This window comes from Mangifera indica, chromosome 1 (assembly GCF_011075055.1).
Source record: "Mangifera indica cultivar Alphonso chromosome 1, CATAS_Mindica_2.1, whole genome shotgun sequence".
Taxonomy (NCBI): Eukaryota; Viridiplantae; Streptophyta; class Magnoliopsida; order Sapindales; family Anacardiaceae; genus Mangifera; species Mangifera indica.
This window is the reverse complement of record NC_058137.1, coordinates 4,996,988-5,011,786: the sequence shown is the minus strand read 5'-3', so window position 1 is coordinate 5,011,786 and position 14,799 is coordinate 4,996,988. Positions and strand designations below refer to the sequence as shown.

The 14,799-nt window shown below is 33.7% G+C and overlaps 2 protein-coding genes and 1 non-coding gene across 3 annotated transcripts; 2 read left to right on the top strand and 1 right to left on the bottom strand.

Annotated features, from left to right (window-relative positions):
* Positions 1-6,448: 6,448 nt before the first annotated feature.
* LOC123192111 (zinc finger protein 7-like) lies at positions 6,449-7,511 on the top strand. The gene has a single exon (XM_044604570.1). It carries the CDS (start codon positions 6,813-6,815, stop codon positions 7,383-7,385), a length of 573 nt encoding a protein of 190 aa, XP_044460505.1. The 5' UTR covers positions 6,449-6,812; the 3' UTR covers positions 7,386-7,511.
* A 1,673-nt stretch (positions 7,512-9,184) lies between these two features.
* Positions 9,185-9,256, bottom strand: TRNAK-UUU. Its single transcript has one exon. It is a non-coding gene; the product is annotated as a tRNA-Lys (tRNA).
* Positions 9,257-11,716: 2,460 nt separating this feature from the next.
* LOC123216936 (probable indole-3-acetic acid-amido synthetase GH3.1) lies at positions 11,717-14,005 on the top strand. Its single transcript, XM_044637615.1, has 3 exons — positions 11,717-12,104; positions 12,189-12,290; positions 12,415-14,005. The coding sequence occupies exons 1-3, from the start codon at positions 11,794-11,796 to the stop codon at positions 13,787-13,789; spliced, it is 1,788 nt and encodes a 595-aa protein (XP_044493550.1). The 5' UTR covers positions 11,717-11,793; the 3' UTR covers positions 13,790-14,005.
* Positions 14,006-14,799: the final 794 nt, after the last annotated feature.

Below are 14,799 nucleotides of genomic sequence, written 5' to 3'. Positions count from 1 at the left end.
AGGTAAAACAATGATTTTACCTCTATCTTTAATTGAAAATTTGGATGAAAGTGTGAGTTTTTCATCCCTGTAGGTGTGATCTGAAAATTCGGCTAAAATTTGGGTGCGAACAGTGCTTTTCCCCAATGTTAATGAGCCAATTCTCTGAATCTAAGTCGGTGGCGTCGAGGTCCCTTCGAAGTTGTAAGCTGGTTGGGCTTACTCAATGTCGGGCGTTGTTGACCTTTCAGAAAAAACTGAACGGTGTCGTTTGAGTAGGGTTTAAATTTGTTTGCCTAAAACCCTTGCTTTTGCTCTTTTCCATCGTGGTGTTGAATGACAAACAGAAGCAATGGCTTGGCGTTGCAGTTCTTCTCTTGCAAGGTCACTGATCTCCACCGCTAGATCATCTTCAACCAGATCATCATCTTTGCCTCGCCTCCGCCCTTCCTCACCGCTTCACGCCGATCGCCTCCACTCTCGCCGCTCCCCCTTCAGGTACCTGCAGGATTTATGTGAATACATATGCAGTAGTAGTCACATATGAATTTTAAGGTAATTATTTGTTTTGGAAGGACTATTGGATCCATACGGTGCATGCAGTCTCTAATGCCGCTTCATAGCGTAGCCGCAACCACTTGCCTTACCTCTCACATCACTGTCGACGCCCGCGCATGTTGCGAGTTGTCCCAGGGTACGGTTTTTGATCTCTAATTTATCTATGTATTTCGTCTTTAGCTTTCGTGTTTAGTGTTTTACGAAAACAGGCTGTCTTGGTTTATGTTTCAGCATATGCACTGTTAACATTGTCGCCATTTCTTATATGGCCATTCAGCACAAACTTGTTAGGATCCCAGGTCCAGGGTATGGGAATTGGATCTCACGTTGGAAATTATGGTCTTTTAGTGTGGGATTTATATAGTTTTGGGTTTTCCAATCTTAATAGCTAGCTTTTAATATATGGTTCTTCCAAGGTTTATATAATTTGGTATCAAATTCATCACTATATCTACTAATTGCAATCATGCGGTGACGCCAACATGACGGTGTTTGGTCTGGCTAGTAGAAAGCTAGTGCACACAGCTAGCCTCCGTGAGCGCTGGAGCTGTGGAGTATGTTGGTATGTTAGAATTCGAAGTGCAATATATGAGACTTGGATCCCACGCTTTTTAATATGTGAAGTATGGGGCTCTATTGTGAAGGAAGATAAAACTTTTTTTTAGTAGCACATAGCGTGTTTCTTATTGTAATCTCCTTTGCAAAGTATAAAGATACATCTACCAAAAATATTAAGTAGCCCATATCCATTTTTTACTAATATATGTTCTTTACTCCTTGGTGGGAGTAGCAAGAACATAGTTGTTTAAGGCACGCTAAGCTAGAGGCGCCTCAAGTTGATGGACTCAACAATTTTAGTTTTTTTAGCTTTTTTCAAGTATTTCAATTATTTCAGTCAAATGAATTATTTTGGTCAATTGCTATAAATCAATTCCCCTATATTCAATAAAATGCTGTGGGATTCATTGAACCTGTTGAAGGAAACCGTAACCAAAACATAATTATCATAAAACTGTTTTTTTGCCTCTTCTATTTTGTTGTAGGCACTTTTAATTTTTATTCTTTTCAAGCTTTACACAGTTTGTTAGTTCCCAGAATTCTTGCAAATTGCAATTGATTTGAGCCTGTGTAATTGAATCTGATTTATTCCTTTCCTATGAGCAAATGCAACAAACAACTTGCTTACATATTCCTTTGATTCATTCATTCCTTCACCAAATTTAAAAACGTGTATTTTAAATAAACTTGAATATTTTTTGTGAAATTTGAATATTTGTTGTCATGCAAATATATGCTTGGATGCCATAATTATGCACATTTGATAAGTGTACCTTTCTATCGGGCGGTTGTGTGTCTTGCTTGACTGTTAATTAAAAAGTGTATCTATTATTAAGACTTCATCTGTGATGTTATGCTTTATTTTAAAAAGAATGAGTCCCTTCTTAATTGTTATTTTGTCCTTATTGCCTTTGGTCCAAAGGTGCACCTTTGCCTCACTTTTTTTGCCTAAGCAATGGGACCCTTCACTCTTTTAGGCACTTTTTGCATTTAACAACTATTAGCAAGATAAAGAGAGAAAAGCAAATAATAAGGAGTTTTGTTTTGGTAGCTGAATCAACAGGTGGTTAGATTTATCCTCCCCAATTTGCATGGTCTCTCGCAAATTGGCAAAAAATAACCTGAAACATTAGAATGTTGCCTCTTGGGCAGCTAATGAGGGTGCACAACACACTAAAAACGTTCTGATAGGTGGAAACTTCCTTTTTCCTGAAAGCATACAGCTGTTTCTGTTTGGTAACTAAACTAAAAATGTCATGTAAAAGGACTTCTCCACAATGCCCATGAACGGTTGCTCTTGGAGCAGCTATTTTCCAAGTTTTGTGAGTAAACAAATGACAGAAATGTCATGTTTGTTCAGGTTTTGTTGAACACAATATATTAAAAATTTTGTAAATTGTACAATTTTTCGGTAATATTAATATCTTCTGGAACATTTTATGCTGTCATTTTCTTGATTAACTATAAACTCTTCAAATCATCAAAACTGAGGTTTCAAATTAAAAGTTGGAGGCATAGTTTGTTATGGTTCTAGTGTTGGATTGCATCTTGATTTTTACGATGTTCTGCATCATGATTTTTTATGTATACGGTGACTTTTACTTCTGCAGGTACTTAATAAACTGTTGAATGAGCACAGAGTTGCCATGCTATATGTGCTTTGAAGGACAACAGGTGGAACTGTCTTTTTAAGTAAAAAACATGTGAGCTTTCTTTTTATTGTTGTTAATTTAGAAATATTCTAAATATTAATTTTTTAGGGTTTGTGATTTGGGAATGTAGTCGATTGGACTGGTTCTTTTTTCAGAGCAGTGATTCAAATAACTAAAGGGATGTTGCTGAAATTTTACTTTATTTTCTCAATTTTGCCATATCTATATATGTTCTCTATTTTGTTGATTTTACCAGAAATTCAAATGTGGGTTTCTTTGGTGAATTAAAAAAATGAATCTTATATTTTCACCTTGTTGACATTCAAATAACTAGCATTAATATTTCAGTTAGTTATCAAATAATTAGGAGTAATTAGGCTTTTTTAACTTTGATCTCAGGAATGTTTTACTTGTGTGGGAAATAATGGGACACAATATAGTTATTTGATAAAGGGGCTGAATAACAATGAGTTGATTGATGCAGAGCCGATTGAATGCAATTTCCACTGAAGCTTGAAAAAAATAATGCGTAGTATTTGTGAGACATTGGTTTATATTCATTTTCAAGACAAATATGCTTAACTCTGTGAATATGTTATACTTTCCTATAAGATGCTATGTATGTTATGGGAAAAAAAAACCTAATATATTTGATTTTCTATGGGTTGATAAAACTAATGGCATACATGTTTGATTAAATAACAATAAAACTATTTGTACATAGTTTTGAGTACTTAATTAAATATTTAGATGATGTGTTATTATTTGATTGGTTGATTTTGAATTAAGGCTAAAGTAATGTCTAATCACACCATGAAACACTAGTTGGGTACCCAATTGAATTCTCAAAATTGAGTGTTTACTGCATTGCTTGATTGAATAAAGCATGGCTACTTACAAGGATACCACTATTTATATATAGGTATGTGTCGGAAATATAAATTGGGCTTACAAGTGTGAAGATTGAAACCCATGTTACACAAAACCAATTGGCTTATGTTAAGGTTCAATCCACACACTTATATACCACTCATTTTACTTAAGTTTATTAGATGTGTGACTCTTCTTTATTTGAGTCCTCAACAGTATGACTTTAATTGCAAAGGGTATATATACATGTAATATAACTTCCTCTTGGATATGAAAGCTATGTTCCGTTTAAAAATATTCAATGAAATAGTGTGGAAAAGTATAGATGAAACCTGAAAAAACCAGTTAACTGCAAATATACATATTGCATGTACTAAAATTTTGAGGAAAAACAGAGAATAATACTTGAAGCTACTTGCATGCCACCGCCAGCCTTGAGATGGTAATAAAGATCCTCTCTGGTTATGGTTTTCAGTTGAATGTACCAAGTTATTCCCACATTTGGTTGTATGCAGCTATTCCCTCATCTATATTTTTTTTGGGTTGTTTGGGTGTAAGAAACTGCTACTTACGGTTGAGTGCAGTGGGTAGATAGGAATTTTGACGAGCGGAGCAGAGAAGTCACCATGACCAGTTGTTGTTGATGGAAAAAGCATAATATTATGGGTCACTTTTAGATTAGGGCAGGGGATTGCTCATTAAAGTGCTATATTCTTGAGCACATGCTCATGTTTGAACCATGCCGGGCAGTCTGTCCCCGCTCCATCCAAGCCACTGCAGAATGATCTGTCTAACTTGAAACCTCCACATGTTTTAACAGAATATGGGTCTCTAACTTATAATGTGGCTATTGCTGGACCCACTGGAGGCTGGGGGGATGCAGGGTGTCTTCTGGTTGGTGTTGGCTGCTCTTAGGCTTAAAAAAAAAAAAGAATTTTTGATCAATTTGCCGTGCCTCTTGAAGTACGTGATCAAATTGAGATCTTCAAGACTTGCTGTGGATGGGTTATGGGTACCCATGGTCACAGGTTTAGACTTGACTGAATAATTACATAACTCTCTCGAGAGAGTTTGAGTGGCAATAATGGAGTTCTATGTATAAGAGGGTTTAGGTTCAAATTCCTTCTTGTAATATTTTAATATTAGATTTTTGATTTATCTAATTCAATAGTTATGAGGTCGATCATTAAACATGAGATTTATCTGTTTGGATTAGTTGATTCAACCCCAAAGGTTTGGGATGTTCAAGACAATTCGATTTGGATGAGATTATTTCTTAAAAAAAAAATATGCATACTTGTACAGTTGCTTCCAAGGGGTAGTTTGAATGGGTATGTGTGAAATTTCTAAAAAAGTTTTAAGAGGATTTAAATTTGAAATCCGTATATATCATATCAAAATCAAATTTTGAATTTATCTTGTGATTTATCTTGTAATTAGGAAACTTAAGTATGTCATAATGAGAATACACCTCGACACTTCAAGATTATTTTCTTCTATGTTTGTGTCGGAATATGTGACAAGTATCTACCCTTCTTTAATTCATTTGATGACCTAAAAAAAATAATTATAATTGCTACTACTGATTGTCTAACGAAGATGGTTCAATATCATAGGCCAGAGGAACACTGATGGAAGTACACCAATCATACTGGGTCTGTTTGTTGATGAGAAAACAGGGTAGTTCGCAGATGGTTGTTTCCCCATAACCTGTAGTATATCTATCAGCTATTCAATTATTTGGCACTGAATTTTCAGTTATTTTTTTCATTTATTTGTTGAATTAATTCTTCCATCTGACTCAGCATTCCAATACCACAATTATTTTATCTCTAAGAAGAAGCTTCAGCGCCAAAGCTGCCTTTGTAGATTGAAGTATTATTTGTGCAGAAACGTTTCTGAGAATAATCACAAGTGGTTCTCAATGCACTTCTCCTGCAGTACATATACATTACCCATTACAGAAAGATAGAAAATCTCTTGATGTGATTTAATAAAATTAGATAATTAAATAATTAATAACAATTTACAGTAGGCTACGATCTAGATAGACAATATTAATATGATATTTAAGATTTATTAAACCTTTGATGGACTCCAATAACGTACTATACATTAGCTAATTTCTCTCTCCAAAACTAATGCAGTATCCGTTGAAAGTTGTCATCCAAAGAGATTTCAGGAGTGCAAAACATTTCATTTTAATGTAGGTAATTTTAAAAATTCTACTGTAGATCTAGAATGTATAATGTTTCTGTTATTCCAATAATCCTAAAGAATTTTAATTCAATATTTTGTAATATATATGTACATTGTATAAATTAGGATTGAATGATTTTACGTTTGATCAAGTAAATAATTTTTACATATACACCACATAGATTAGCTCCTTTTTTAACACCATATCTATCACCATTCTTGACATTCACATCAGGCCTCCCTAAATCTAATAATTCGTATAATTTAGAATTCAACTAGCAGCTCTACTTGCTCCAATACTGTTAGTTAGCACCAGGATATGGCTCTTTTTTTTCATCATTTATTATATAGAAGAAAGAATCGATCCAGAAACCAAACTGTTAAGACCCCTCGCATAATTGTGTGAACCTAACCTTTGCATGGCCAATACTGTGAGGCACATGGAATGAGTGGTCCATAATTAGCAAAGTTCTGCATTGCATGGAGCTTGAACAGTCTGGTATGGGGAAAATAGGATAAAAGCATACGATGCTTGGGACCATATTATGTTTAGAAAATGACATTTAAAATTATTCAACATGTGTTGTGTATAACATCTTGTTTTATGCTCTATGATTTGTATGTCCATCTGTTAACAGTACTACAGTGCATTCAAGTGCAAATATGTTGAAAACATGGCAAATCAGTAGACTGATAACAAGCCATGGTATTATTGTCGTTAAAGGCTCTGTTATTGACCATTCCAGCAAAAGAATAGTGCATTTGATGCCATTAGATATGTCTAGAAAAAAAGTTAAAAGGAAGAGTAAGGAATCCCAAGCTTGACAAGACTAGAAGCATTTTGTAGTTGCATTTCCTTTCATTTCTAGCTCCTCTCTGTCCTTCTATTAAATTCCATATGATTTCTTTCACATTTTTAAGAGAAGCCCACCATTTGTTTGAACCCTCTTTCTCATTTTGCATAGAGCTGAGGGCGGTGGTTGTGTGAATGTTACTATGACTTCCCAGAGGGTAGAAGAAGCTGAAAAGATGTCATGCAGCAATCAAGATCATGCTGAACCAGAATCGAATGACAATGAAGAAAGTAGAATCGACGGTGAAAACATAGGTGAATTGCTGAGTTTAGGCCTAAACAGGAATGACCCCAAATCAAAACCTGCAAGCGGCAGAGGCAAGATCTTCTCATGCAACTTCTGCTTGAGGAAGTTTTACAGTTCACAAGCCTTGGGTGGCCATCAGAACGCACACAAAAGAGAAAGAGGAGCTTTTAAAAGGTTCCATTATTCACACAGAATGATGATGACATCAATAGGCTTTCCTTTCAATTCTCTTCCTGTTAGATCATTGAGTGTTCAACCTCATTCCCTTGTCCACAAACCCAACAGAGAAGGCTCAACGATGGTTGCAAGATTTGCCCATGCCAGCACAGGGTTTGGATTTGGGACAACATGGCCAACCTTTGTACTTGAAGAGGCAGCCGATATTATCTGGCCTGGCAGTTTTCGTGTTCATAATTCGCCAAATGCTTCATCCGAATTGTGTAAACTTGATTTAAATCTTCGCTTATGATAATATATTGTACTATTTGTATGTGGAGTTAGTTTTTTCTCTTCTTGTTTCTTCCGTTGCTATCAAGGTGATGTAAATGCGGGCAATTAAATAAAGATGATAATTTTAGGTGATTGGGATGACAAATGACCTTTTTATTTCTTGCTGCACTCTTCTTTGCACTTGGAGCTCTCCCTTCTAGTAAGTTTCGTAAGGGATGAATCGTTATAATAATGTATAAAAGCAATGTTTTCGTGTACTTAGTTTTAAATATTCAATTAGATATGTAAATAATATAATATCATATGATTAAACATAACTTTATTGTTTTATTAATTTATAATCACATAATCATATGATGATATATCATTTAAATACTTAAAATTATATATATATAGTTTTATTGTATTCTATAAATCCACATTTTATCTTCCACCTAACGTGAGGCACTACAAATTATGTTGAATGCCTATCTATAATGGAATGGGTTAGTTATTGAAAAAGCGTCTTTCCAATATGATAATTGATATTTGTATATAATTTCCGATATTTTTATCGGTAAATTAATTTCACTAAAATCAAATAAAATTTATTAACAAAAGCAGATAACAGGGGAGTACTTTGTCAATTCATTGATCTTCGGGTGGCAAGGCAAAAGTTATTTGGCCTTTTGCAAAATATTTATATAATTTTCCCCCCTGGACGGGGCTCGGGTTTTTAACCTCACTTACTGTATTAATTTACTCCATGGTTCATTCAAAATATTTTACATTCAATTGAAATATATAATTTTGCAATCAATACTGTTATATGTGTAATTTTTATGTATTATAATAATATATTATTATATAATTATATAATTAAAAATTAAAAATAAAATAATATCTAATTATATAATAATACATTATTATTTGTAAATATAATTTTATTGTTTTGTAATTAACTAAAATGATTGATTTACATCAAAAATGAGTTAATGTTTCTCCTCTTTTACAATAATTAGTTTTGGGTTTTATATCCTTTCTACCCAAAAGCAAGGATAAATCAGTAAATCTCGAAAATTCTTGATTAGAAGCATTTGATTTTTGAAATTTTTTATACACATTAAATATATATCTATCTGTATACTCAAAATAGAGATATATATATATATATATATATATATATATATATATATATATATATATATAATATTATTTAAATAATAAAAAAATATACACTAATAATAAAAATCAATTTTAGATGTCAATTATAATATATCATAATTTTGAATTAAAAATAAAATTAATTATTATTATCACTTTAACTAAAAAGAATAGGAAAGTTTATGGGAAGGATAATATTAAAATGATTTCCTATTGATGTATCTCATCATGAGCCCATATAAGTATCAATTGGATCAGCCCAGAACAAAGAACTCCATTCCTAAACAAAGTCTCTTGACACTCCATGAAGTGGTTTTCACTTTTCAGCTTCCATCAATGAACTCATAACTTTAGTTTTAATCTAATCTAACTCTAAATGTTCTTTAATTATTGAAACGTTTTTTTATTATTTCAATTTTTTCATCATAATTTATTAAAACATAAAGAAAAGTAATCACATTCAGAGATGAATTTAAATCTAAGAAAGAAATTGTAAGTTTCAAATTCAGAATTAGAAAAAAAAATATTAAAAAAATCTAATTAAAAAATTGAGAAAACATAATTTAAACAAAATAAAGAAAAACTCCAATTAAATGAAGAGGCTTATTTTTGGTGGTCAATAGGGTTTTCAAAAGAACTCTTCCAAACGTTTAACAATTGAAAAAATACTTCGAACGCCGTCTGTGGGGATCGAACCCACGACCACGTGGTTAAAAGCCACGCGCTCTACCGCTGAGCTAAGACGGCTCGTTAACAACTTCTTTAGTTTTTTAAATTTGTTGACTATACATCATCAAAAACGTCTCCCCCTATTTATTTTTCTTTAATTTTTAATTATCTAATTATATAATAATATATTATTATTTATACACAAAAATTGTTGTGCACGTAATTTATACTGCAACTTCTCTGCACCAAATGGATAATAAAGTGTTGATGATGTTTTATTTTCTTTGATAATAGCTTTCAATCTTATATGACTAATTCATGCATTTAAACGACCTTTCTAATTCATTAGTATTTTTTAAAAACAATAAACTATGTCCATACAAATAACGATAAACTAAGTCTATAGGTTATTACTTGGTGCATTTGGTCACATTGTCTTGGTTATATATTTTTTATTATTTGGTTTGTCCGTGATTTTAATAATTTTTCTTATTATGATAAAAGTTATACAAAAATATCATCCTTCGTATACATATAATAATCTTAATTTTGTAAATATATTACTTTTAATTATTTGTTCAAAAAAGGCAATTGATTTTAATTAAAATAACAAGTCGACCAATCTTCATTGTAACTATTTTTAGAGTAACGATACGTGTATAAATAAATTATATAAATTTTTATACACAAATTAATATAGTAGTATTTGATTAGATGTTTTGAAATAAAAGAAATATTAAATAATTTCATCACCCAATCACAAGTTTTTATCTTAGTTTGTAGATAAAATTTTATATAATTTGTTTACACATATAATTTTATTCCTATTTTTACTTATTTATTCAATTATTAAGTTAAAAAAATATCATTATTTTAAATTAAAATATGGAATGGAACTATCCAATCTATTACGTTTTTTTGCACATTATTTAAACATATAGTTTTATTATTCCATGAAACACTATTGTACACTTCAAAGAAAGAATGTCCATATTTTTAAAATACAGATAATTTTACTTTAATTAACCAAAACATTATCGCATTAAAAAAAAAAAAGAAATATAAATTTAAGCTCTTTCCTTTGACAAACATATAACATAATGTTTCTCATTCTTCAAAAACTTATATATATCAAATCCCTTCAAAAGAAAATTCCTCATTGAGTATTAACAAAATTATAGGCAAACAAAAACCACAAATTTTAAAAATCAGCAAGAAATTAAGTTTCTTAAGCTTCATGAATCCCAGATAAACCGAAAATTCTATAATAATTTGTCAGGATTACAAAATTAACAATACTATACGTATTAAGTTTAAATATATAGATATATATACATTTATATGTATCATTATATGATTGGATATTATTTTTTTCTTAATTTAAAATTACACAATCATATGATGACATATATAAATATATATTTATTTATGTACTCAAAGTAAATAGGTATGTTTTATTGTTACAAAATAAAATTCTCTTAGTTAATCAAATGATCTATAATATTTAACAAAATGCTAGCGCAGGTGAAGCAGCCTTGGAAGCGACTCTAGATATATATCATATATGTTCTTGGGCAAAATTTCATAGGTATTTACAAGGTTCGCAGAAAACACAAGCATCATCCACTGGTTTCAAATTCTGCCATACACCTTCTCAAGAGTTCTGGCAGTCACTAGAAACCTCCAACAAAATCGGTTTGAAAATGAGCATGCAAAGAAATTTCCTTGCTCATTCAGACTATTTGGGTCAGAAATTATGGAGAAACAAAGAAGATAATGGAATATTTCCTCTCGATGTCTCTTCTTCCTGATGCCTATGTGTGTGTATATATATATTCTACCCATTAAATTATTTTTAAGATGCTTAGGATTCCTTTCATGTCAATGTCAAACATTAATTCCCAAAAGATGGTGAAGAAAACAACGGTGAAAGGGAACTGTCATGATGTAAGAGATAATGGAAAAGCTCACCTACCCTCACGTTATAATATTTTTCATCTCTCGGCACCAAGAACAAGTACAAAACATAAATTCTAACCACGTAAATCTTAATTGAATAAATATCAAATCATGTCCACATGATTCCTGTCACCATAATTATCTTAATTGTATTCTCTAATCATCATTTAATTTATAAAATCACCAACTTGTTTACCTCACAATTCTTGCCTTGCTAGCTCCCATGTCTAATTTTCTTATTACGTTCTCAATGTAGCCGGCACCTGCCCATCGCTATCTCATATCAACAGACTCATTTAAAAATAGGCACGTGGTCCGGCTGACTCCTAGATACAAACAAGCCCTTGCTCACATGGCAGACACGTGGACCCCATATGTCGGGTTTATGTAGCGAAGCTTACGTGGTTAGGGCCCAAGGTGTGGGGCTTTTACCATACAAAAATATTTGCCATGTCGCTAAGGCCAGTAACCACCTATGAGCTTCATTTCAAACCCTACAATGCCCTTCGGCTGTCCTTTTGGATATTGATGTTTCTTCTCTTTTACTATATAAGCCTTTCTTCTGTTGTTCATTCTTGCACCACAACATTTCCTCTCTTGTTGTTTCTTCTCTTTCCCACTTTTCTTTGCTTAATTTGTCTCCGCTAATTTTGATTATGGTGGTTCTTTCGGCACCACTTGGTCCTGCAGTTTGTGCTAATGATGCCAAAGCTCTTGAGTTCATTGAAGAGATGACAACAGATTGTGACTCCGTTCAGACGAGGGTTTTGGGTGAGATCCTCGGTCGAAACGGCGATACTGAGTACCTACGCCAATTTCGTCTTGAAGGTGCAACAGACCGAGACACCTTTAAGGCTAAAGTCCCTGTTGTTACTTATGAGGATCTGCAGCCTTTGATCCAACGTATTGCTAATGGTGACCGCTCTCCTATATTGTCCTCCCATCCGATTTCTGAGTTCCTCACTAGGTAAGAATTACATTGATCATTACTTACAAACAAAAGGAAAGCAATAAATAGGACATTTGGTTGTTAATATTTTCATATTTGCAGTTCTGGGACATCGGCCGGGGAAAGAAAACTGATGCCAACCATTCATGAAGAGCTGGATCGTCGCCAGAAATTATACAGTCTTCTTATGCCGGTTATGAACCTGTGAGTGGTTTTTGCAAGTTATTTTGAGAATCCCTTTTCATTTTGGTTGTTCCTGTTTCGTAGTGTAATGAAAAATTCGATCTTGAGTGAAGCCAAGTTTGATATATTGTTCGTAATGTGACAGTTACGTGCCGGGGATGGACACTGGGAAGGGCTTGTACTTTTTGTTTATTAAGGCAGAAACAAGGATAAGTGGGCTCGTGGCTCGTCCGGTGCTCACAAGCTACTACAAGAGTGAGCACTTCAAGAACAGGCCATATGACCCTTACAATGTGTACACCAGTCCCAACGAGGCCATTCTTTGTGCTGACTCATATCAAAGCATGTACACCCAGATGCTCTGTGGACTCATCATGCGGGAAGAAGTCCTTCGAGTTGGTGCAGTGTTCGCTTCTGGCCTTCTCAGGGCCATTAGATTCCTTCAACTGAATTGGAAGGAACTTGCCCTCGACATCTCTACAGGAAACTTAAACCCTAAAGTGACCGATTCTGCAATTAAAGACCGAATGGGGAAAATCCTAGAGCCAAACCCAGAACTCGCTGAGGTCATCACCAAAGAGTGCTCAAAGGAGAACTGGGAACGCATTATAACAAGAATTTGGCCCAAAACTAAGTATCTAGACGTGATCGTAACTGGAGCCATGGCTCAGTACATCCCCACGCTTGAATATTACAGTGGTGGTTTGCCAATGGCTTGCACTATGTATGCTTCCTCTGAGTGCTATTTTGGCCTCAACCTTAACCCAATGTGCAAGCCATCAGATGTTTCTTACACCATAATGCCAAACATGGCCTACTTCGAATTCATGCCTCATGATGCTGACTCTCCAGCTACTTCTCGCGAGGCACCTCCTCACCTTGTCGATCTTGCCGATGTACAAGTCGGAAAGGAATACGAGCTTGTGATAACAACCTATGCAGGCTTGTGCCGTTACCGTGTTGGTGACATTCTCAAAGTGACAGGTTTTTACAACTCTGCTCCACAATTTCGTTTCATAAGGAGGAAGAACGTGCTCTTGAGCATTGATTCGGATAAAACAGACGAGGCTGAGTTGCAAAACGCCATTGAAAATGCTTCCTTGCTTTTGAAGGAGGTCGACACTAGCGTTGTTGAGTACACAAGTTTTGCCGACACAACAACAATCCCCGGTCACTACGTGATTTACTGGGAGTTACTCGTTAAGGATCCAGCTAATTCACCCAGTCATGAGGTGTTGAACAAATGCTGCCTAGCAATGGAGGAAAAGCTTAATTCTGTGTACCGACAAGGGCGCGTTGCAGACCACTCCATTGCACCTCTTGAGATAAGGATAGTAAAGAATGGGACATTTGAAGAGTTGATGGACTATGCTATTTCAAGAGGTGCATCAATTAATCAGTACAAAGTGCCAAGGTGTGTTACTTTCACCCCCATCATGGAATTGCTTGATTCCAGAGTTGTCTCAAGGCATTTCAGCCCAGCTGAGCCCTTCTGGACCCCGGAGCGGTGTCACAATTAGCTGCATGTGGATAAGGAATAAATTAAATTTAAATCAATAAAACTGTATGTACACACTTTTAAATATATAATTGACACATAGATAATGTGATATCATGTTGTCGGATAAGTTTAAATAATTATAAAGTATCTTTCGATTATATGATAATACATCATTCATATGTTCAATTATATGCTAAAGAACGTGTACATAAACATCGTAGAATCCCTTAGACATTGAAGCCTCTGTCTCTCTGTCTCCAGCTTTTAAAAGTGTCTTTTAGTTTCTTTGAAATTTTAAGGGTTCGTGTTTGTGTAATAAGTTCGTATAATCTCTTTCTCCCTTTCCTTTCTTCCAACTTTCTTAAAGTTTGAGGAAAAAGAGAGGTTTAAAAGTGTGTAACCCAACAACAAGCTCTAGACTGCTCTTCCTTATCTTCATATGTAGTGGCATCATTGTAAAAAACTAAATTATGAGTGTGTATTTTTTTTATTTTTTCTGTTGGCTCTACATGCATGGATTTTTGCGCACGTGCTAGATATTCCTTGGTTACTAGGTTTTAATTAGTGTTGTGGGGATGGTTGATCTGTCTTGCTTACTAGGTTTCTGTTCAAGTCTTTTGTTTGTAAGCATATCACGAGGGCTCTAGTTAGTGGATGCACACGTTCTACATATGTGGGTAGGTTGAATTTGTCCATGTTGCTATGGCAGCCTTGTTCTGTAGCTCTCATTTTATTATTTAATTATATAAAAGATTATATATTTACTGAAAAGCTTCTTCATTTTAACTACCAAAAACTATTTAATCTGCACATAAGGTCTCTGTGTTCTTGGATCTGTTGCCGAAATACCCCTTTTATATCTTCTTCGCCATTACAGCATCTCTTTAATTTTAACTTTTCTTATATCATTTAGTATAAAATAATTAAAAGATGTGCTTGGTTTGGATAATTTTTTATAATAAAAAATAAAAATTATCATAAAAATATATTACTTAAAAAATTATTGTATATAAATTATGAATAATATTA